Consider the following 23,397-nt stretch of genomic DNA (forward strand, 5'->3'; position numbering starts at 1 on the left):
TGGCACGGGACGCGGGCAGCTGTGGAGATGCAGCAGACAACTCGAGGTCAGCGTCAGAAGAGGCAGCCGGGAACACAGACACCGCCGACTGGGATAGGGAGGCTCCAGTGAGAAAAGAGGAGACAGCGAGGATGGCAATGTGACAGAGGCGATGGCCACAGGGAAGGCCAAGGTTTGGGGGAGAAATGCCCAGAAGGTGAGAGCAGTGATGGCTGGAGACAAAGATGACCAGAGAGATAGGATACGTCTGTATTTAAAGAATGGAAAAAAACAGACGCACTATCTTATACAAACTTTATTGCTCTTTAAACATGAATCAAAATTTACAGAAGTATATAAAAGTATAGGTTTCAAACTCTCAGAACTGAACTCTCACTGAATTTACTTTTTTCTTAGAAAGGTAGATTCTATTCTTTAATTAGGAACTTTGAGGAAATGAAGTCACACCAGGATTTACAGGCAGAGGCAGAGACCCCAAGGCAGCTGGTCCTCCCCGGGCAGGCTGGAGCAGTTAAACCAGGCCAGACCCACTCCAGCTCGGGCCGCGGTCTACTCTCCACATCAGGGTCCCAGGTTGGCTGGGTCGCAAACTGGCTTCACGTCACCTGAGGACCTGACTTGAGGTAATTTGTGGCTTCCGGTTTGAGCACACCTCACTTCTGCCACTGGCAGTGTCCCTTGGTCATGGACTTAGCAATTTGAGCTAATGCATAAAAAAGGCCTTGGCTTTCACACATTTAACATTTGGCATTTCTGACTAAACAAGGAACTATTCTGAGAGGCCATGACGCAATAATTTGTGATTATGCTAATGTATCACTTTCAACAACGGGCATGTGGAGCTGTGGGTTCAGAGGTAGTCACTTACCCAGTCCCTGAGCCTAAGCAACCATTGTGCTCTAATCACAATCTCATACACATTTTGTCTGAAAAAATCAAATACAGTGATGGTATAAGGAACCCACAAACAGCTTAGCATATGCTCTACTGCGAATGACAAGGATTCATTTTATTCAAACACTGTACAGAGAGTTTCAGAAGATCTTCAGTGTGTCTTCAAAAATTCATTCAATCATAGTACTACCCACCTAAGGGAAAAAAGATGCCTTATAACGAAAACATCTTAATTTGAAGAAACATGATTAATTTCCCAATGTTGGTATAAGATACATCAATTAAGTTTTAGGCAATATAAAAAAAATCTAAACTATGATAGTGCTTCAGTCCAATTCTTTATAGCTAGAAGAAAAATAAACCAAATGTAACAAAGGTTTAAGACACATCACTTCTGAAGTATAGTTTTGAAGACATGCTCATGATCTACAGTCTTGTCAAGAGAATATTCTACGGCAATAGTTTAACCATTTGAATACTATTTTACAGACTCCCTCTTGGCGCCACAGAAGCGGGTGTAGGATGAATTTCAACAGCATCTAACACAGGCTTTATTGTACTTGCTTCACACTTATTTTTTTTTAGAACAGTGCCTGGAATCTTTTTTCTGCTTGAAAATAGGCGAATTCAAGAAACACAAATCTGTAAAAGGGTCCCCTCTTCTCAGTTTCCTGTAAGAATAAAGAGAACTCTTAAGCATAATTGTAAGCATCCCAATACTAACTTACTCTTCAGTTTAAGTTTACTGTAGATCATGCCACTGTTAATATTCTCACTTCAGTTTTTCATCAAAATGGTGTATTTCAAATGAGGCTCACCCTTTAATGAAGCTCTATAACCTTACTCTCCCAGGCATGTCATTAAAAGTGAGTTCCCACAAGCCAAATACTTACAAAGCAAGCGTGGGTTCCTTATAGTTCACGATGGCGGCTGTGCACCTGCGTTTACGTAAAGACACTGGTGGGCTTTCTACATTCTTTTTTGGAGAAAGAGAAAGCTTTCTGGTTTTCATCACAGGATACAAAGGGACATTCGTGATATCCTTCAGGCTAAAATGAGGTGACTGGTGAGTTTCAAGTAGTGCACCTACAAAAACAAGTTTTATTGAGTGCAGTTCCAAAAAACAGACAAACACAGGGACTGAAATTATGCGATTACACACCTTACATGCATCCAAAATCTGCAGAGGAAGGAAAACGCCCAAACTCATCCTACAAGGCCATCCTCACCCTGACACCAAAATTGGACAAAGATACCATAAAAAAAGAAAATTACAGGCCAATATCCCTGATGAACATAGAAGCAAAAATCCTCAACAAAATTCTCGCAAACAGGATCCAACAACACACTGAAAGGATCAGGGCTCCCCTGGCGGCGCCTGTAATGCAGGACACGCAGGTTTGACCCCTGGGTGGGGAAGAGCCCCTGGAGGATGCAATGGCAGCCCATTTATGATGAAAAGAAAAACTCCTCAAAAAGCAGGCTTAGAAGGAACATACCTCAACATAATAAAGGCCATATACAACAAACCCACAACATACATTATTCTCAACAGTGAGAAACTGAAAGCATTTCCTCGAATATCAGGAACGAGACAGACTGCCCACTCTTGCCATGATTATTCAACATACTTTTGGAAGTTCTGGCCACAGCAATCAGAGAGGAAAAATAAATAAAAGAAATCCAAATCAGAAAAGAAGTAAAACTCTATCTGCAGTGAGATGATACTATACATAGAAAACCCTAAAGAGTCCACCAGAAAATTACTAGAGCTAATCAATGAATATAGAAAGTTTCAGGGTAAAAACTAGCACAGAAATCCCTTACATTCATACACACTAACAATGAAAAATCAGAAAGAGAAATTAAGGAAACAATTCCATTCACCATTGCAACAAAAAGAATACCAAGGAATAAACCTACCTAAGGAGACAAAAGACCTGTATGCAAAAAACTATAAAACACTGATGAATGAAATCAAAGATGACACAAACAGATGGAGACATATACCATGTTCTTGGATTAGAAGAACAATATTGTGAAAAATGACTATACTACCCAAAGTAATCTACAGATTCAATGCAATCCCTAATCAAACTACCAGTTGTATTTTTCACAGAACTAGAACAAAAAATTTCACAATTTATATGGAAACACAAAAGTCCCCAAATAGCCAAAGCGATCTTGAGAAAGAAGAATGGGGCTGGAGGAATCAACCTTCCTGACTTCAGACTCTACTACAAAACCAGTCATCAAGCCCATATGTTCCTGGCACAAAAGAAGAAATGTAAATCAATGGAACAAGACAGAAAGCCCACAGACAAACCTACGCACCTATGGGTACCTTTTTTTGACAAAGGAGGCAAGAATACACAATAGAGAAAAGACAGCCTCTTCAATAAGTGGTGCTGGGAAAACTGGACAGCTACATATAAAAGAATGAAACTAGAACACTTTCTAATACCATCTGTCCATGGGATTCTCCAGGCAAGAATACTGGATTGCCATTTCCTTCTCCACGGGCTCTCCCTGACATAGGGATCAAACCCAGGTCTCTAGCACTGCAGGCAGATTCTTTTGTCTGAGCCACCATACACAAAAAATAAGCTCAAAATAGATTAAAGATTTAAACATAAAGCCAGAAACGATGATGCTCTTAGAGGAAAATATAGGCAGTACACTCACTGACATACATCACAGCAAGATCCTCTTTGACCCACCTCCTAGAGTAATGGGAATAAAAACAAAAGTAAACAAATGGGACTTAATAAAACTTAAAAGCTTTTGCACAGCAAAGTGAGTCACTCAGTTGTGTCCAACTCTTTGTGACCCCATGGAGTTCTCCAGGCCAGAACACTGGAGTGGGTAACCATTCCCTTCTCTAGGGCATCTTCCCAACCCAGGGATCAAACCCAGGTCTCCCGCATTGCAGGCAGATTCACCAGCTGAGCCACCAGGGGAGCCCAAGAATACTGGAGCGGGTAGCCTCCCCCCTTCTCCAGCAGATCTTCCCGACCCAGGAATCAAACCAGGGTGCCTGCATTGCAGGCAGATTCCTTACCAGCTGAGCTACCAGGGAAGCCCTCCAAAGGGCATAGCAACGGAAATGATAAACAAGATTAAAAGACAACCCTCAGAATGAGAAAAAATAATTGCAAACAAAACTGACAAAGGATTAATCTGCAAAATATACAAGCAGCTCACACAGCTCAATACCGGAAAAACAAACAGAAGACCTAAACAGACTTTTCTCTAAAGACAACATAAACTGTTGGCCAACACACACTTGAAAAGATGCTCGACATCGCTCATTATTAGAGAAATGCAAATCAAAACTACAATGCGGTATCACCTGACACCAGTCAGAATGGTCATCATTAAAAAATCTACAACCAGTAAATTCTGCAGAGATGTGGAGAAAAGGGAACCCTCTTGCACTGCTGGGAATGTAAATTGATACAGCCACACAGAAAGAAGAGTATGGAGTTTGCTTAAAAAACTAGGAACAGAACTACCACGTGATCCAGCAATCCCACTACTGGGCTCTACCCTGGGAAAACCATAACTGGGAAAGAGCTGCATGTGCCCCAGTGTTCACTGCGGCACTGTTTACAGCAGCTGGGACATGGAAGCAGCTCAGATGTTCACCAACAGATGAATGGATACGGAAATTGCGGTACATATATACCACCGAAAGTTACTCAGCCTTAAAATGGGACACATTTGAGTCAGTTTTAGTGAAGTGGTTGAACTTAGAGCCTACTGTACAAAGTGAATTAAGAAAGACAAATTTTGTATATTGACACATGTGTATGGAATCTAGAAAGGTGGTACTGATGAACCTATCTGTGGGGCAGTGATGGAGACAGACCTGGAGAACAGACTACTGGACAGTGTGGGAGGAGCTGAGAGATCAGCATGGAAACGTACATCACCACATGTAAACAGAGAGCCCGTGCGGATTTGCTGTGTGACACAGGGAGCTCGACCCAGAGCTCTGCGGCAACCCGGGGGGTGGGATGGGCTGAGAGGTACACACGCGGTTCAAGAAGGGGAACGTGTACACCTGCGGATGATTCATGCTGATGTATGGCAGAAACCAGTACAATACTGTAAAGCAAGCATCTCTCAATAAAAAAAATCTAAGTACACAGAATCCAGCATTTTATAACATAGGTTTTTAAAAACTTGTTCATCTTTTCCTCTCAGTATAACAATGAAATAATTATTGTGGCTGTGAAGAATTTACTAAAACAATAGCTTACTAAAACTTAAAATTCTTAAAAATTTAAAGAAAAAAATGAAAATTCTTCCCTGATAGCTGGGGCACAATGAATTAGTTTCAACTATGCAACTTCACTTAGTCACACCTTGTTCTTTAGAATTATCCAGGTCTCTATCTCTTTCAATTCCAAAGATTATTATCAACTGATTTCTTACAGTCTCAGAAAGCCACGTAAGTGCATTCTATTCTGCACACGCTGTTAACAGAAAAACCCAAGTGAACTTTTTGGCCAACCAAATACTAAATAAAATAGAATTCTAAGTCATAGTCTCTATGTAAACCAGGAGAAACAGGGTTCCCTCTAGTAAAGCTTCCCAGCTGGTGCTAGTAGTAAAGAATCCACCGGCCAAGGTAGGAGATGTGGGTTCGATCCCTGGGTATCCCCTGGAGGAGGAATTGGCAACCCACTCCAGTATTCCTGCCTGGAGAATCCCAAGGACAGGGGAGACTGGCAGGCTACAGTCCATGGGGTCACAGAGTTGAACATGACTGAGCATGCACGTGTGCTAATCAAGCTGGTAGATGAAAAAGTTACCCAAAGATTTTCCTATCAGAAACATCCAAGTTATTCTACCTGGAGCTACATCTATATTGGGAGAGAGGTATCCAGCACACAGTAAGAACACTACAAGGCAAATAATCTCTTAAAATTGCTTTAAAAAGCAAACTCTTTCCCAGGAAAAACTAAACTTAAACTGTAAAATGATTTTATGTTTAATAACCACTGTTCAGGGCTACCTGGGTTTCAGATATTCTGTCTTTCTTGTCCCTACATAAACAAATTGTACTATACTAATTATTCCAACTTTTGGTTTGGAAACTATGGTTAAACAACATCAGGATCAGTTGCTATGTTCTGGAATAAAGCTTCTAAAACTTTTACCCATATACCAATCTTCCAGGAAATTTGTTAAAAAGAGAGATTATGATTCAAGGATGTGGGGTATGGCATGAGGTTCTGCTTTTCTAAGAAGTTTCCAGGTGATGCTGAAGGTCTGGGGACCAAATTCCGAGTAACACTAGTGTTTTTTTCCTTTAAAAACTTATGAAAATTTAAGTACACAAGGATGGAGACAACAGTATGAGCCCCCATTTACTCAGCTTCAATAATTATCAACATTTGGCCAATCTTGTTTGATTTAATCTAAAATCATTACAGCATACTTCTTAAAAGAGATATTTGCATGCTACCAATGGGGAAACAGTGGCTGAGTTTATTTTTGGGGGCTCCAAATTCACTGCAGATGGTGACTGTAGTCATGAAATTAAAAGACGCGTACTTCTTGGAAGAAAAGTTATGAGCAACCTAGACAGCATATTTAAAAAAGCAGAGACATTACTTTGCCAACAAAGGTCCGGATGGTCAAGGCTATTGTTTTTTCCAGTAGTCATGTATGGATGTGAGAGTTGGACTGTAAAGAAAGCTGAGCACCGAAGAATTGATGCTTTTGAACTGTGGTGTTGTAGAAGACTGTTGAGAGTCCCTTGGACTGCAAGGACATCCAACCAGTCCATCCTAAAGAAAATCAACCCTGAATCTTCATTGGAAGGACTGACGCTGAAGCTGAAACTCCAATACTTTGGCCACCTGATGCTAAGAACTGACTCACTGGAAAAGACCCTGATGCTGGGAAAGATTGAAGGTGGGAGGAGAAGGGAGCAACAAAGGATGAGATGGTTGGATGGCATCACAGACTCAACGGACATGAGTTTGAGTAAACTCTGGGAGTTGGTGATGGACAGGGAGGCTTGGGTGCTGCCGTCTATGGGGTCGCAAAGAGCTGAACACCACTGAGTGATTGAACTGAACTGAACCACCTAACTGGGCTTCCCTGGTGGCTGAGCTGGTAAAGAATCTGCCTGCAATGCGGGAGACCTGGGTTCGATCCCTGGGTTGGGAAGATCCCCTGGAAAAGGGAACAGCTAACCACTCCAGTATTCTGGCCTGGAGAACTCCATGGACTGTATAGCCCATGGGGTCACAAAGAGTCAGACACGACTGAGCGACTTTTCACTTTTCAACACCTAACTAGGGGCTTCCTTGGTGGCTCAGACAGTAAAGAATCCGCCTGCAATGCAGGAGACCTGGGTTCAATCCCTCCATAGGGAAGATCCCTTGGAGAAGGGAATGGCAACCCACTCTAGTATTCTTGCCTGGAGAATCCCATGGATAGAGGAGTCTGGTGGGCTACAATTCATAGGGTCACAAAGAGTCAGATACAGTTGACTAACACCATCATAACAACCATAACAGTGCTGTTACGGGGATCAAATGAGCTAGCACAACAGCATTTTGAGAATGATAAAACTTGCCTGTTTATGTTCGCACACTAACTATTTAACACAATTCCCAGATAAAAATCTTTGTGGGCGGCAGCAGGCTGCATTGTCGATATCTGGGCTACTTTCTGATATAACCAATAAAAGCAAGGTTTTCTAAGTCACAGTTTTTAGATGTTTTACACATATCTTATAAAATACTACTAAGGAATTGAGGAAAAGGTTTTCTTGGTCTTATTAGGCCACCTTCACTAAATAGAAAATTATTTTAAATTCTGGATCCTGTCAAGTTGACGATAAAGCAAAGTCATTAAAATTACAGGTCGCTGGATTTCAGTTCGATTTCATTTTCAGGGGGATGTTTCGGGGGAGTGCATAATAGGAATTTTAATTCAACCTAACTCCACAACTTTCCTCGCTTTGGAAGGTTTCATTTACTGAAAGTAAAAACACCCTCTCCATGACAAGTACTATTTGTTCTTCAAGAGGATTTAAATTAGCTTAAAGTATGTCAAAGCAACACACTGTGGTTACCATCTCCAGTCCCCCACTATTTAATTTTCCCCAGAGAGACAGATGGTAAGTCTATAACCTCCTCCAGAGAAGCAGATGGTAAATGCTAGTATATAAGCACCAGGCATGACCATTTATCATAAACAATAAGAATGCAGGCAAACAAGTGAATCACTTACCAGGAGGAGCTTCCCTCATCTCAGAGCCCTCCGTCTCCTTTCCGCCCCTATGTCTCAGTGCTCGCTTAGGTCGAGGCCTGGGGACAGGACTCCTAGTTGATTCACTGCTGAGATCTGGACTGGACTTGCATGTGGGAACATAGAGGTCATCAGAATCATCTCCTGAACAGCTTGATTCACAGATGCTCACTTCAGATTCATTGTTGGTTTCTTCTCTTTTAGCATCATTGCACACTTTTTGCCGAAAAGGAGTGAGGTGAACACCTTCTTCCAAATTAAAATTGTAAGCATCACAGGAGGTGACAACTTCATTCAACTTTTTTTTGGAAACAGTTTTATTTTCACTTTTGCTCCCTTTATACTTTGATACAGATTTTGATTTTCCCCTTTTGTTAGCTTTCTCTTTTCCTTTTCTTTCTTTGGCACCTCTGTGCTTAGTTTGCTGTGATTTATAGTCATAAACGTCTTTCTTTGTTTTAGTAGCTTGTCCTGGGTGAATCAGCCTTGGTGATGAGTAAATTTGACTTCTGTTGTACCGACAAACACTTTGTTCTATATTTTCAGGTATCCATGTGCTTATAGGTGGGTCTGCAAATCTAATCCTTTCTAGTTCCAAAGAGTCCTCTGACAAATGACTGATTCCAAAATCATCCACAGCAGTAATCTGACATGGACTGTTACTGTATTTCTTTAATCCACGACGGAGAGATATAGTTCTAGGTAAGACAATATCAGTTGACTTATCTTCACTTGAATCCAAATCAAATCCCGGTCTGTCTTGAGAAATAGTAGGTATTGGCTCTGAGAATTAAAAAAGTAAAATAAATGAGAAAAACAGGTTCACTTTATGGAAATTTAAATTAAGAATCTTAGAATTCAAAGTTAAAAATGGAACTAATGAAAATTCTTCCTGTAGTTTTCCATTTACTCTAAATAAATAAAAGTCTGGGGAGCTCACTATTTATTTCCTCTTGACTGTCTGTCCCTATGTATCCCAAGGTTGTTACAAGGGTTAAGGAAGATGATGTGTGTTAAGTGCCTAACGGAGTGTAACACATAGGCTCAGCAAACTGCAGCCACAGCTGTAACCAAGGTTTTTGACTACAGATTTGGAAAAATAAAAATGGGTGGATTTTAAAACTCTTTCGTTATTCTGTATAAAATAAACAGATATTTGCTTTGAGCAGAATACCAGATGAGCAGATTTTAAAAAGTAAAAAAACAAAAATTAGAGAAATTTAATTGCTACTTGTTCTCAAAGATCTCATCGTGCCTTAATAGTATTTTTAGATTTTCATTTGAATTACCTTCTACTTGGAATGATTCTTCTTGTCCTGGACAGTCAGCATCCTCAAGAACTTGCCTTAGAAAGTACCAATAAAAAATAAAAAACTTAACAGTTATGCAAGAAAAGCATTTAAGATTTTCTACAAAGATTTTTTTCTGTTAGTAACATTTCATAATTCCATTCTAAATCAGTATATCTGTTCTGCATCAAAGGAAACCAAAAACACTTATGATGATGACATGGAAGCAGACTTGTTATGACTGATATTCGGCTCCCCCTAGGAGGTACACCTCAAATTGAACAGTTCCTCCTGAACACTTTCCCTAACTCATCATTTAACTGGAGAAACAGCCAATCAGATTAATGTATAAACTACATTAAAAGAAATTCAGTTAGATTCCTCTTCCAAAGACTACTGTATCATTAGCCAAGCTGTGATTTTCTTTGGTATAACATACTTTTGTGGCATTTACCTATTGACTCCTCTGAATTAACACTGTTCCTTTTCTTTAAAAATTTTTTCTCTTTGGTTCATGGAATAAGAAATTTCCATTCCTATGCTTTAATATGGCCATTTCATTCTAATTTTATTTTTTTTCTATACAGAATTTACCTCTCTAGAAATAAAAACTTAAGTACAAGTTGTAGAAACAATAATAGCAACCAATCAATAACAATTTTAGAAATCTTATAAAAACTCAATTATCTCATCTTACTTTTTGGCCATCACATAAACATTGCATCGGATCTTAATATTCAACAGTTTAAAAACTATTTGTGATTAAAAGTAACAGGGGGACAGAAATCACATTAGCGACTACTTCTGCAAGGGGAGGGGCACAGCCTCAGAAGGGCCACGGAGGGACGGCTCACGACAGGAGCTCTCGCTGGAGACAGGTACCCTGCCCTCTCTCCCTGGGCCCCCACAACACCTGGCAATGTCTAGACGCACCTTTGGCTCTTACAACTCTGAGAGGGGGCTGCTATTGGCATTTGGCGGGTAGAGGCCGAGGACGCTGCTAAATGCCCCACGGTGCTTAGGACCACGTCCACAACAAAGAATGATCCAGGCCAAACAGTCAGCAGTGCTCAGCTGAGGTCCTGGCCAGAGCAATGGCGATACTCTGCACTTTAACCCAGGTTTCGATTCACAGGTGTATATATTAGTCCAACTCACTGCGCTCTGTAATTAAGATCTGTGCATTTGACTAATCTAATTTTATTTCAGTAATTCATAAGGAAACAGAGTACCCTTAATTCAAGAGAAGGAGTATATGAGGTCTGATGGTATTTCAGAATGAAATGGATAAGCGAGTCAGTGTAACAATTTGTTAAATATGGTAGTTTATTAGATTTCTTTTCTAAACCAGACTATCTCTGTTACTGGCAAAATAACCAACATTCAAATATCCAATTCTAAGAATGAAAACACGATACAAGAAAAACACAAATGAAGCTTCAAGAGAAGCTTCTTATCCGTAGACATCAAAAAGTAACTAAATAGAAGAAAGCTTTGGTGTGGCTATATAGGACAGAATTTCAACACATCAAATTTTCTTAAATACATTCTTGAGAGAGTATCAGACTTCAAATACAAGTCAGTATGATACTAATTTCCTTTCACAAATGGATCACAGTTAAATATTTATTGGTATTAATAATAATGAATTTGATACTAACGGTAAATGCTTCACAAACAAGTCTCTGGAGTTGTTGTCACTATTGGAGTCCGTTCCACTTTTGGAGTCCATTCCAGAGGAACATAATTCTAGGTTCTGTTAATGTATTAAAACAAAGGAAACACTGGTACAACCAAAATATCCACAACAAAGCATTCATTTATTCAACAACAGATACTTATTGACAGTCTGCTATGATGCCAGCGACTGTTCTAGGAACTGAATACATAACTAGAAAACAGGATAAGTACTACCCTCTTAAAGCCTACAATCTAGCATAGGGAGAGAAAATGTAAAAAAGCTAGTAGTCATAAACGCAATGGAGGAAATATTTACTCAGGGTGAAATGGCAGAGTAACTGATGTCTGGAGGGCTCTTTTGGATGGGATGAGTTTCATCTGAAATCTGAAGAAACGCAAAGAGCCAGTCACTTGAAGGAGAAGCACTGGTAACAGAAAACACAAAATTCATGATGTAGGAAAACCCTGCTGTGTTTAGGAAAGAAGGCCACAGGGGCTGGAACACACTCACAGAAAAGACCAGGAGGAGGTGGGCACACAGAGGCCAGATGATGTAGGGCCTTGAGGGCCATGAGTTTGGCATTTAGTCTAAGTGTGATGAGAAGTCATTTAAATATTAAGTAGGGAAGTAAAATGATCTAAGTTTTAAAAAGATCAATCAGACCACTATGTGAAACATGGACTGAAAAGAGCCAAAGGCACAGGCAGCTAGGAAGTCATCATGTCAATCAAGCAAGACATGTCCACTTGGACTGAATCCTACAGCTGTGAAGGTTTAGCCTAGAAGGTTTTGGGGTAACAAACTGTGCTCACATTGAATAGGGGTGGAGGTAGGGACAATGAGTGAGAGGGAAGCTTCTCGAGGTTCTGACTTGAGCAAGCACCTGGGCTGCCTGATTGAGCTGAGCAAGACCTACAGAGGGAGGCAGAAGTCCACAGTATCTTTGGGAGGGGGAAAAAGTAGAGTTTATACTTTGTACAAAGTATGTTTGAGATGCTTTATAAATACTTAAGTGAATATATCAAGTAATAACTGTGTGTGTGTGTGTGTGTAGATCTTGAGCTACAAACTTGGAAGTCACCAGCAGGAAGACAATATTTAAAGCTATGGAAGGGATATGATGGGTCTAGGACAACTGATGTTTAGGAGTATAAGAAAGAAGCCAGCAAAAGAGACGTACATGGAACAGTCAGGAAGGTAAACAAGGAGATTATGATGGTAAGAAAGCTGAGATCAAAGTACTTCCAGCAAAGCCATTCCTGTATCATAGCAGTACTTCAAAGCCAACAAAGAAAGAAAAGTGACCAAAGTTACTGACTTTGGTAACAAAGAGGTTTTGGTGACCCAGATATACAGTGACAACAGAATGGTGGGGATGAAAGTCTGACATAAGAGTTCAAATGTGAATGGAAGCTGAGGAAGGGAAGACAGTAAGTGCTCTATTCTCTTTGGAAAAGTTCCCCTATGAATGGAAGCAGAGAAATGAGAGAGCAGAATGAGATCAGGAGAGGTTCCATTTATTTTCTTTTCCTCTTAAGGTGAAAGAGATACTAAAGCACATTTGTACATAACTGGAACAACGGGGTAGAGGGAGATAGTTTGCACTTTCATCCAGGATTTTTTAGGAGCAAAGTCCTAGAGAAGAAGGAAAGAGGAGAATCGGATCACACGGGGAGGGACTGGCCTTGGATAGGAGCAGACACTTCAGCCAATGGCACCAGAAGGAAAAGGAGAGAAAGTGTAGACCCAGGCAGATGTGTATAAATAGATGTGTGTCAGGGAAACAAGAGGCCCAGTCTGATTCCTTAAAAGTCATTCCAATTCAGTGCAGTTGTTTTATGAAATTTGATGGACAACCAATATACAGACATTATAATGAATAGGTTGAAACTGTTCATCAGAAATAAAACTGGAAATTTAATCCTGTTAATTAAAGCTTTAAGTTGATTATCAATACAGCTAATATTCTAAAGCTAGTATTACTGAAGGTAAATAAAAGAGGATATTTAACTACAGAGAGATATAAAATTTTACAGGATCCATAATAAAACGTAAGAAACGCTATTAGTGCTGATTAATCCTTAAAAGGCAAGATAATTATTGATAGGCAAGAAATAAAAACATTCTTATTAAAGCATTTTAAGCTTCTCTATCACTACAAATTGACTTCATAAACAAGGATGCACAAGTACCCAATGATGGTTGAGAGCAAGTGACACATAAAATATGTGGCAGAAAACAAACTTTGATGTTTTAAATGTTAAGAATACTTTTGTCTAGCAACTAATGCTATCTTTTAATACTAAAAAATCATTGATAAATGTCAAAAGGTCTATAATAAAAGAATTTTTCCACCAGTTTTTGTGATTATCTTATTAAATATTCACTTGACACTATTCTGTGTGATTTCAGCAAAAATCTGAAAAGGGAAGAGGAAGAGTCAAATGTCTATGGAGAAGTGTTTTTCCTCACTAGTTGACCAAACAAGAAAAAACAATTAGCAAAGATTACATTTTGAGGGAAAAAAGTGTTTGTTTTATTTTAAATAATCTAACCCTTACACGAAGGTTAAAAAGAAAAAAAAAAATCTAATCTGTATAGATAATTCTCTATCACACTACAATGCATATATTGCATGTATGTATATATACACATACATTCTATGTATTATACACAGAAGAGACGTGGAATCACCTTAGTTGCAGGGAAGCAAAAACTCTTTCACTGACCCCTCCTCTGATGGAGAGGGGACTTAATTCCTTTCTTGAGTCCATGCCCCTACCCTCAGCACTATGCTCTGGCTTCTGCTGCTGCCCTAGGTGCCAACACAGCTGTCTTCACTGGTGTGGCAGACAGATGGACACTGAAGTGTTACCACCCGACTTCTTTCTCTGCCCCATGGAGTTTCCTGGGCAGTAGCCTCTAGGAAAATGAGAGGAGAAACTAGCTCATTACTACTCTTCTAAGATCCTAAACCAAACTTTCTCCATGTGTTGTTTTGGCTGGCCTTTCTATACACCCCTGGACACAAACAGAATCAGATTAAAAAGCTGACAGCAAAATGTTCAAGATATTCCTTGTTTGGCAGTTAATGTAGAGCTGTCCTGAAGGAAATCGGTCCTGAATATTCATTGGAAGGACTGATGCTGAAGCTGAAACTCCCATACTCTGGCCACCTGATGGGAAGAACTGATTCATTTGAAAAGACCCTGATGCTGGGAAAGATTGAAGGCAGGAGGAGAAGGGGACGACAGAGGATAAGATGGTTGGATGGCATCACCCACTCAATGGACATGGGTTTGGGTAGACTCTGGCAGTTGGTAATGAGACAGAGAGGCCTGGCGTGCTGTGGTTCATGGGGTCGCAAAGAGTTGGACACGACTGAGCGACTGAACTGAACTGTCCTAATTTAGCCAACTAGTAGGTAAAAATGATTCTCCATAAAGCACTTAACTACTTTTCATCTCCCCAGTTAAGGTAGTCCTTACATAACCCCACGGGTGAAGCAAAACGACATAGAAAAGCTAAGATTAACAGCACTGATTAAAACTTCTGGACTACTCGGCTTCCACTACCACTTCCAGACCTTCAGCTTACTTGCCCTCCCTTTGACTCACTTTGCTGACCATTCAAAGAGTCTGGCCATCAAAGGATTAATCTCAAAAATATACAAGCAACTCCTCCAGCTCAACTCCAGAAAAATAAATTACCCAATCAAAAAATGGGCCAAAGAACTAAACAGACATTTCTCCAAGGAAGACATACAGATGGCAAAAACACACATGAAAAGATGATCAACATCACTCATTATCAGAGAAATGCAAATCAAAACCACAATGAGGTACCATTACACACCAATCAGGATGGCTGCTATCCAAAAGTCTACAAGCAATAAATGCTGGAGAGGGTGTGGAGAAAAGGGGACCCTCTTACACTGTTGGTGGGAATGCAAATTAGTACAGCCACTATGGAAAACAGTGTGGAGATTTCTTAAAAAGCTGGAAATAGAACTGCCATATGACCCAGCAATCCCACTTCTGGGCATACACACCAAGGAAACCAGATCTGAAAGAGACACGTGCACCCCAATGTTCATCGCAGCACTGTTTATAATAGCCAGGACATGGAAGCAACCTAGATGCCCATCAGCAGACGAATGGATGAGGAAGCTGTGGTACATATACACCATGGAATACTACTCAGCCATTAAAAAGAATTCATTTGAATCAGTTCTAATGAGATGGATGAAACTGGAGCCCATTATACAGAGCGAAGTAAGCCAGAAAGATAAAGACCATTACAGTATACTAACACATATATATGGAATTTAGAAAGATGGTAACGATAACCCTATATGCAAAACAGAAAAAGAGACTCAGATGTAAAGAACAGACTTTTGGACTCTGTGGGAGAAGGCGAGGGTGGGATGTTTCAAGAGAACAGCATCGAAACATGTATATTATCTAGGGTGAAACAGATCACCAGCCCAGGTTGGGTGCATGAGACAAGTGCTTGGGCCTTGTGCATTGGGAAGACCCAGAGGGATGGGGTGGAGAGGGAGGTGGGAGGGGGGACCGGGATGGGGAATACATGTAAATCCATGGCTAATTCATTTCAATATATGACAAAAACCACTGCAATGTTTTAATTAGCCTCCAACTAATAAAAATAAAAAAAAAACAAAGAGCCTGGCCATGCAAGAGGCTAAACTATTTATTTTATACCTTGTCTTGCTACACTCTTTCGGAAGCAAGTTATAGGAGTGTCACCAGTATGCTTGAAGCATTCTTAACTGGCCACACACAACTATGGGGCTAGAGCACTGAGAAAAGACATTCTGACCAATTCACTAATAACAGAGCTATCAGTATAATTAATTTAAAAAACACAATTGATTTAAATTGCTAATTTAAGCTTTAACATTTTCTTCCTAAGAAATCCAGCCTTTCCGATGAAAATACCTGAGCAGGTTCTTCTGTCTGTTGTGACGTAAGTTTATTTTTCAGTGTGTATAGCTGATAGCTGAGGAAGTAACATTCTCTCCTCAGCTTTAAGATGACATCGTGGGCTTCTTTCAGTTTGGACTTTTCATTTTCCAAAGCTAAGGCTAACATTCTGTTGTTGTCTTCATAGTTTAGCACTTTGGAAGTGTTGGCTAAAAGAAAATAAAATTTTTTATCAGTAATTAAATCTAACCTTAAAATGATGTACAGGAAACATGAAAATCTCTTACTGGTCGTTTGGCATGGTGCAATGATCAAAGACTTTCGTTTAATCTCTGTCAAATTTTTACTCCTTTTCTCTTTTATTTGTTTCTTTATGTCTTCAAGACTATCTTGAAAAGACTTTTTGAGACATCTTTCCTTGGCCATCTTCTGCCCTAGGACTTTAAAAATAATAGAGATCATTAAATTTTTGAAGGGGTGGTATCAAATATAAAACAAAATTGAAAACACAGGTTGTCCATAAAAAATGATTAGAGGCTTTGTAACTGTAGAATCAGCCCAAAGTAGATAATCTGGTAATAATCTACATTTTGTAGCTTTTAAATTACATTAATATTTGTGGCATAATTTTATCCTCCTCAGGTACTTTATAGGAAAGGTTTAATCAATAAGATTTCCAACCCAAAGACTCTGTAATATGCCACTTATTAATTCTGTAACAAATACTGGGGGCTTACTATATACTAGGCACTATGATGGCATCAGTATTTTGCTACTAAATACAGACTACTTTGCATGAACACCTTTTGCCCTACATTGTACTCTGCAGGTCTTAAAACTACAAAAACAATTCTAGTTTCCTATGGCAATCTATATACATAAGTTTTCACTACAAAACACATCTTCATCTCCTCTGAGTTTGTCAAATATTTTCCAGAACCTTACATTTTCTTGAGTATTTTCTCCAGGCCTTCCTTATTTTCCTCTGGGTTCTTAAATACAGACACTGTAGATTTCATTTAAACATTTTCTTTCTGCCAATACAGATACAATATATACTGGCATGTCTCCAGGACAACTACTATTTTTAAAGCGCTGACATTAAGCGGGATGTATAAAACACCCTACCTATCACAAGGAAGTTTCTTTAGTTCAAACCTGGATATGTCTGCGAGCCAGACAAATCAGGTAACTAAGCAAGTTGGCTTAGTTATTTTAAAAGTACAGTCTACCTTAAAAACTTTCGTTCGTACATTAAGTCAACTTAAAATTAAAAAGGAGATGAGCCCCGTCAGAAGTTTCCTTCCCGTCTGGACCGACGGTCTTAAGAGGGGGTGTGGCAGCCAGCAGCCTGGAGAAGAAGTCAAGACAGGGCCGCACTGGACTCGGGTTAGGGGTCTGGATTCCAAAGAACCAGGGCGGGAGCTCTCCACCCTCACCCTGCGTCGCCCCTGCCGCTGGGCGGCCGGGAGGACCAGCCAATGCGGCTTCTCCAGAGTGAGAAGCGGCCAAAGCGAAGGACGCCACCTGCTCAGGCTGCCGGACTGCGGGCCCTTCTGCTCGAGCCTGGGTTTGGAGTCCCGCGAACGCTTCACTTCCCAGTTTCCGCGCGGCGGGAGGCTCAGTCCCCACTGAACAGACGAGGAACTCGGAGAAGGGCGAAGGGCAGGCCGGCCCCAGGCCCGAGCTTCTGGCCGCCGAACTTATGACCGGGAGACCCCGCGGCTGGGGGCGCGGCACGAAGCCCCTGGGCCCGGAAAGCCGCGGCCCCCTCCCCGGAGAAGGCGAGCCGGGGCGGGCGGGCGTGAGGCCCGCAGACCCGCCTCTCGCGGGACGTCCGGAACGGTACCTGGGCCACGGTTTCCGCCGCAGCTGTCGCTCTGCTCACACCAGGCTCCGCGGGAAGATCCGGGCACGCGCGCCGGGACCTCCGGGACCCCAGCCTCAGACCCCAGATCGCGCCGCCGTCCGCGTTCAAACTCTCAGTCGCGCGCGCCCATTGGCTGGCGGTCACGTGACGCGGCGGGCCGCCCCCGGCGTAAGCGGAGCCCCGCCCCCAAGGGCCGAGTCCCCAGAAGCGATCTCACTGGGACTGCGCCTTCGCGCGGCCGCGGCCGTTTCCCGCGGGGCGGAGTCAGTGGTCCGGCGCTTTTCAGCCACCCGCTGTGGGGCTTAGGGGCGGAGCCACCATGACACCTTGAGGGGCGGGGACTTTAGGGAGTGAAAAGCTTCCGGTTTACTGGGCCCGCCGCCCATCTTCGAGGTCGTGCGCAAGGGCTCCCTCTGGCGAGAAGAGTTTTCTTGATGGTTTGCCGGCCGAAGCAGTCAGCCCACTGCATGGAGGCCGTTAAAGGGGTGGGGTTTTGCAGGCCTGAATACTGGAGTGGGTTGGTCATTCCTTTCTCTAAGGGTCTTCCCGACGCAGGGCTCCCGCATTGCAGGCAGATTCCTTGCCTTTAAGCCACCAGGGAAGCTTCAGTTAAAGAGATATGCAAGCCGAAACAGAGAGGAGCTTTTGGAGTAACTGAATGGATTTTGTTAGGGAGATTGCAGACCTCTGAAATATTCAGGTCCAGGTTCTTTTTCTTTGCCCCTCAGAAAATGGCAATAGCATCTGTTGAGTTACTTGCCCAGAAGCCTGGGAAAATCTTCCTGATTATTTATCATTCCTTAGCTTTTCCGTGTCCTATTGGTTACCCAGTCCTGTCAATTCTACTTTCTAAGTATTTTTCAGGTCCAAACTGTTACAGCCAAACCAGAAATGAGTGAACGGCCTCTGGCACATACCAGCTAAGAGTTAAACGATGTTGCTTGTTTCTTCAGCTGTTACTACTAACAAACACTTGTAGCTGGACCCGTCCTTGACAAAGCGGATTGCTCTTTGACTCCGTGTAGATTATACTCTGCACCTGGCTTTTTTCTCCCCCTGTATTCTCTCGTCAGTTCAGTTCAGTGGCTCAGTCGTGTCCGACTCTCTTGTAGCATTCTGTATTTCAGAAAGAAGGTAATGGGCCTATAACTTTAGGGATACCTGTCAAAGTTGCTGAGTTGCCTGATGCTAACTGTGGCGTTTTGAAACTTTGCAACAACAACAACAAAAAAAGGCAGGACCTTCATGAGAATATAAAACCTCTCCCTATTCTTGAGAGAGGAGGGCACAATTCTTGAGGCGCTAGCCTTCTGCGATTCCCTTTTGCCTGGGAAAAATACTGAAGCTACTCTTTTCTGTTCCCTCGAAGCTCTGTCTCTGTATTTCTGTTTGGCTTCGGTGGACAAGGTTTTAGCAACCAAACCCTATTTTCCATCCCCTAATCCAAGCAACTACCTAATTTCTTTCTACGAATTGCATTGATACCTGCTCTGACTGCAAACTCCATTGTTATGTTGTCAGGGTGTTTTCTCCAAAACGCGGGCTCTGACCGTAAACAGATTTAAGCTTTCTTTATGTTAGTGTGACCTTACCACTCACATGTTAATGTCAGTGACGGCTTTGTAGCCAGTCAGCTACAAACTAGTAAGTTTAATAATTATATTACTCTAAAAAAGTGGAAATGTTAGTAACCACCCAAAAACGAACTGAGCTGTGACTACTGAAAGCTAAGCTTCTAACGACGTCTAGTTTGAAGACTCCTAATTCACCAAAAGAACTGATGCTTTTGAACTGTGGTGTTGGAGAAGACTCTTGAGAGTCCCTTGGACTGCAGGGAGGTCCAACCAGTCCATCCTAAGGGAGATCAGTCCTGGGTGTTCATTGGAAGGACTGATGTTGAAGCTGAAGCTCTGATACTTTGTCCACCTCATGTGAAGAGCTGACTCATTTGAAAAGACCCTGATGCTGGGAAAGGTTGAGGGCAGGAGGAGAAGGGGATGACAGAGGATGAGATGGTTGGATGGCATCACTGACTCAATCGACATGAATTTGAGTAAACTCTGGGAGTTGGTGAAGGACAGGGAGGCCTGGTGTGCTGCAGTCCATGGGGCCGCAAAAAGTCGGACACGACTGAGCAACTAAACCGAACTGAATTCCCAGTTTGTTTCTTGTTTAATGAAATATTCATATCAAGTAATAATGTCTGAATTTTCTTTTGAGAATACTTCTGTGTGCCGGTTCTATATCAGTACCTCTGTACCTGGGGCCCCAGGGGGTACTGACAGTGCTGAGAGGCCTTTCTGGTTCCTTTGGGACAGAACTTGCTTTGGACATAGAAGAGCAGTGGTGTTATATAAAATATGAATAACTGAGGAACGTTATTATTTTCTGTTAGCCACTCTGAAAATGATGTCATAGAAGGAAAATGAAAGATAGGACAACTCATAGTTTTCTTTCAGTCCATCTCTATTTATTAGTAAGCTGAAGGTAAGAAAGTGTTGGTAGAATGTGCACATATAAAGAAATATAAACAGTTTGGTCAGTCATGTGTGGCATTTCTACTCTTCTGGTAAGAATGAAATGCATACGCATGTACAAGCTGTGAATTGGTGACTGCAAATGCAAGTTAAATGCTCTTATATTTGCATTTAAAACTAGCATTGTACAGTACAACGATGAATGGTAACATTCATGCTGATGCTTGAAATTTAAAATTTTCCTTTACTTAGAATGACATTGTATGCCAAATGAAAATACACATTGAGAAATTGATGCAGATACTGTGGAAGAAAGGTAGAATCTTTATATACATGCTGGGGGATATACATGCCCATATACAATGAACATAGGGGTTCATTAATCTTTTTAAATTAGTGGTTTTTTTCTTAAGAAAGTACCAGAAGTGGAATTGCATGATTGTATGGTAGTTCTATTTTTAATTTTTTAAGCAATCTCCATACTGTTTTCCATAGTGTCTGCACCAATTTACTTTCCCACCAACAGTGTCAGAGGGGTTCCCCTTCCTTCACATTCTCACTAGCACTTGTTATTTGTTCTTTTTTTGATGAGAGTCACTCTGACAGGTGCAAGGTGCTATCTCATTGTGGTTTTGATCTGTTATTTCCCTGATGATTAGTAGTGTTGATCATCTTGTCATATGTCTGTTGGAAATATGTATGTCTTCTTTGGGAAAATGTCTATTCAGGTCTTCTGCCCATTTTTTAATTGGGTTATTTTTTTTAAATATTGAGTTGTCTGGGTTCTTTGTATGTTTTAGATATTTACTCCTGATCAGATATGTCCTTTGCAAATATCTTCTCTCATTCAGCTGATGTTCAGTCACTAAGTCGTGTCCGACTCTTTGCTACCTCGTGGACTGCAGTACCCCAGGATTCCCTGTCCTTCAGTGTCTCCTGGAGATTGCTGAAGCTCATGTCCATTGAGTCGGTGATGCCATCCAACCATCACATCCTCTGTCGTCCCCTTCTCCTCCTGCCCTCAATCTTTCCCAGCATCAGGGTCTTTTCCAATGAGTCGGCTCTTCACATCAGGTGGCCAAAGTATTGGAGCTTCAGCACCAGTCCTCCCATTCAGTAGGGTATATTTTCATTTAGTTTCCTTTGCTGTGCAGCGATTTTCAGTTTAGCTTTGAGTTTTCAGTTTAGGTTTTCAGATATAGTCATATTTATTTATTTTTACTTTTCTTTTTCTTGCCTGAAGGAGATAAATTTAAAAAATCTTACTAAGACTGATGTCAAAGACTGCACTGCCTATGTTTTCTTCTAGGAGTTTCAGATCTTACATTTTAAGTCTTTAATCCAGTTTCCATTTATTTTTGTATATGGTATGAAGAAGTCTTCTTTGTCTCTTTTTGAAATTTTTGCTTAAAGTTTATTTTGTCTGATATAAGTATAGCTATCCTAACCTCTGTGTGGCTTTTATTTGCATGGAATATCTTTTTCCACCCCTTTAATTTGTCATGTATTCAAATTTCACCTTCTTAAAATATGTTTAATGGAATTATGATTGGCTAGACTTATCTAGAGCTTCCTGATTCTTTTCACTTATGCTGATACACTTTCTTTTAGGTTTTTAACATGTCTATGAAATGCTAATTAAGAAAATGTATTGAAGTATAGTTGATTTCTAATATATTAATTTCTCCTGTTCAGCAAAGTAACTTAGTTATACATATACATATATTCTTCTTCATATTCTTCTCCATTATGTTTTGTCACAAGATATTGAATCTAGTTTCCTATGCTATATAGTAGGAACTTGTTTATCCATTCTGTATCTAATAGTTTGTATCTGCTAATCCCAAACTCCCAATCCATCCTGCCCCCTTAGCAACCACAAGTCTGTTCTCCATATCTGTGAGTTTGTTTTTGTTTTGTAGATAGGTTGATTTGTATCATATTTTAGATTCCATATGTAAGTGATATCATGTTTGTTTTTTCTCTGACTTACTTCACTTAGTTTTATAACCTCTGGGTCCATCTGTGTTGTTGCAAATGGCATTATTTCATTCTTTTTGATGGTTGAGTAATACTCCATTTTATATATGTACCACATTTTCTTTATCCACTCACCTCTTGTTGGATATTTAGGTTGTTTCCATGTCTTGGCATGGAAGTACTATTGTAAATACTACTGCTATGAACATAGGGACGCATGTGTCTTTTCAGATTAGAATTTTATCTGAGTATATGCCCAAGAGTGGGATTGCTGGATCATATGGCAACTCTATTTTTAGTTTTTTGAGGAAACTCCATACTGCTTTCCATAGTGACTGCACCAATTTACATTCCCACCAACAGTGTAAGAAGGTTCCCTTTTCTCCACACCCTCTCCAATTCTGATACTTTAAAAAATCCATAGTAGGAACATACACAACACAATTTGAGTTCTGCAGTAATTAATCATAATAGAAAGTGGTTATTCCCCTATCTCTTTTGTAAAGTATGTTATTCCTTCAAATATCAGGAATTACTTATTGCTATGGTTTGAATGTTTGTGTTCTCCCCAATTCATAGTTGAAATCCTAATGCTCGATGTGATGGTATTGGGAAATGGGGGTCTCTGAGAGAAGACAGAGCCCTTATGAGTAGGATTAATATGCTCACAAAAGAGACCCCACAGAGCTCCCTGGCCCTTGCCACCATGTGAGGACACAGCAAGAAGCCTGTCTATGAACCTGGAAGTTCTCATGAAACATAGACTCTGCCATGATCCTGACTTCCCAGCCTCCAGAACTATGAAAAATAAACTTCTGTTGTTTATAAGCCCCCCAAGAATGTAATGTTTCATTATGGCAGTTTGATTGGACTAACACATTTAAGTGAAATAATTTATGGTATACTGATGTGTCATGTCCAACTCTTTGTGACCTCATGGACTGTAGCCGACCAGGCTCCTCCGCCCATGGGATTTTCCAGGCAA

The 23,397-nt window shown here is 40.9% G+C and overlaps 1 protein-coding gene across 2 annotated transcripts; it reads right to left on the reverse strand.

Moving 5' to 3' along the window:
• Positions 1-280: 280 nt before the first annotated feature.
• SGO1 (shugoshin 1) lies at positions 281-18,114 on the reverse strand. Of its 2 annotated transcripts, none has more exons than XM_020903914.2 (8): positions 17,935-18,114; positions 16,373-16,525; positions 16,101-16,294; positions 11,120-11,214; positions 9,459-9,514; positions 8,152-8,952; positions 1,788-1,980; positions 281-1,565 (listed from the first exon to the last, which is right to left on the reverse strand). In XM_020903914.2, the coding sequence occupies exons 2-8, from the start codon at positions 16,509-16,511 to the stop codon at positions 1,466-1,468; spliced, it is 1,578 nt and encodes a 525-aa protein (XP_020759573.2). In that variant the 5' UTR covers positions 16,512-16,525; positions 17,935-18,114; the 3' UTR covers positions 281-1,465. The 2 variants fall into 2 exon arrangements, with proteins under 2 accessions (XP_020759573.2, XP_020759575.2); XM_020903916.2 differs by lacking the exon at positions 17,935-18,114 and adding an exon at positions 17,613-17,819.
• Positions 18,115-23,397: the final 5,283 nt, after the last annotated feature.

Source organism: Odocoileus virginianus, chromosome 4 (assembly GCF_023699985.2).
Source record: "Odocoileus virginianus isolate 20LAN1187 ecotype Illinois chromosome 4, Ovbor_1.2, whole genome shotgun sequence".
Taxonomy (NCBI): domain Eukaryota; kingdom Metazoa; phylum Chordata; class Mammalia; order Artiodactyla; family Cervidae; genus Odocoileus; species Odocoileus virginianus.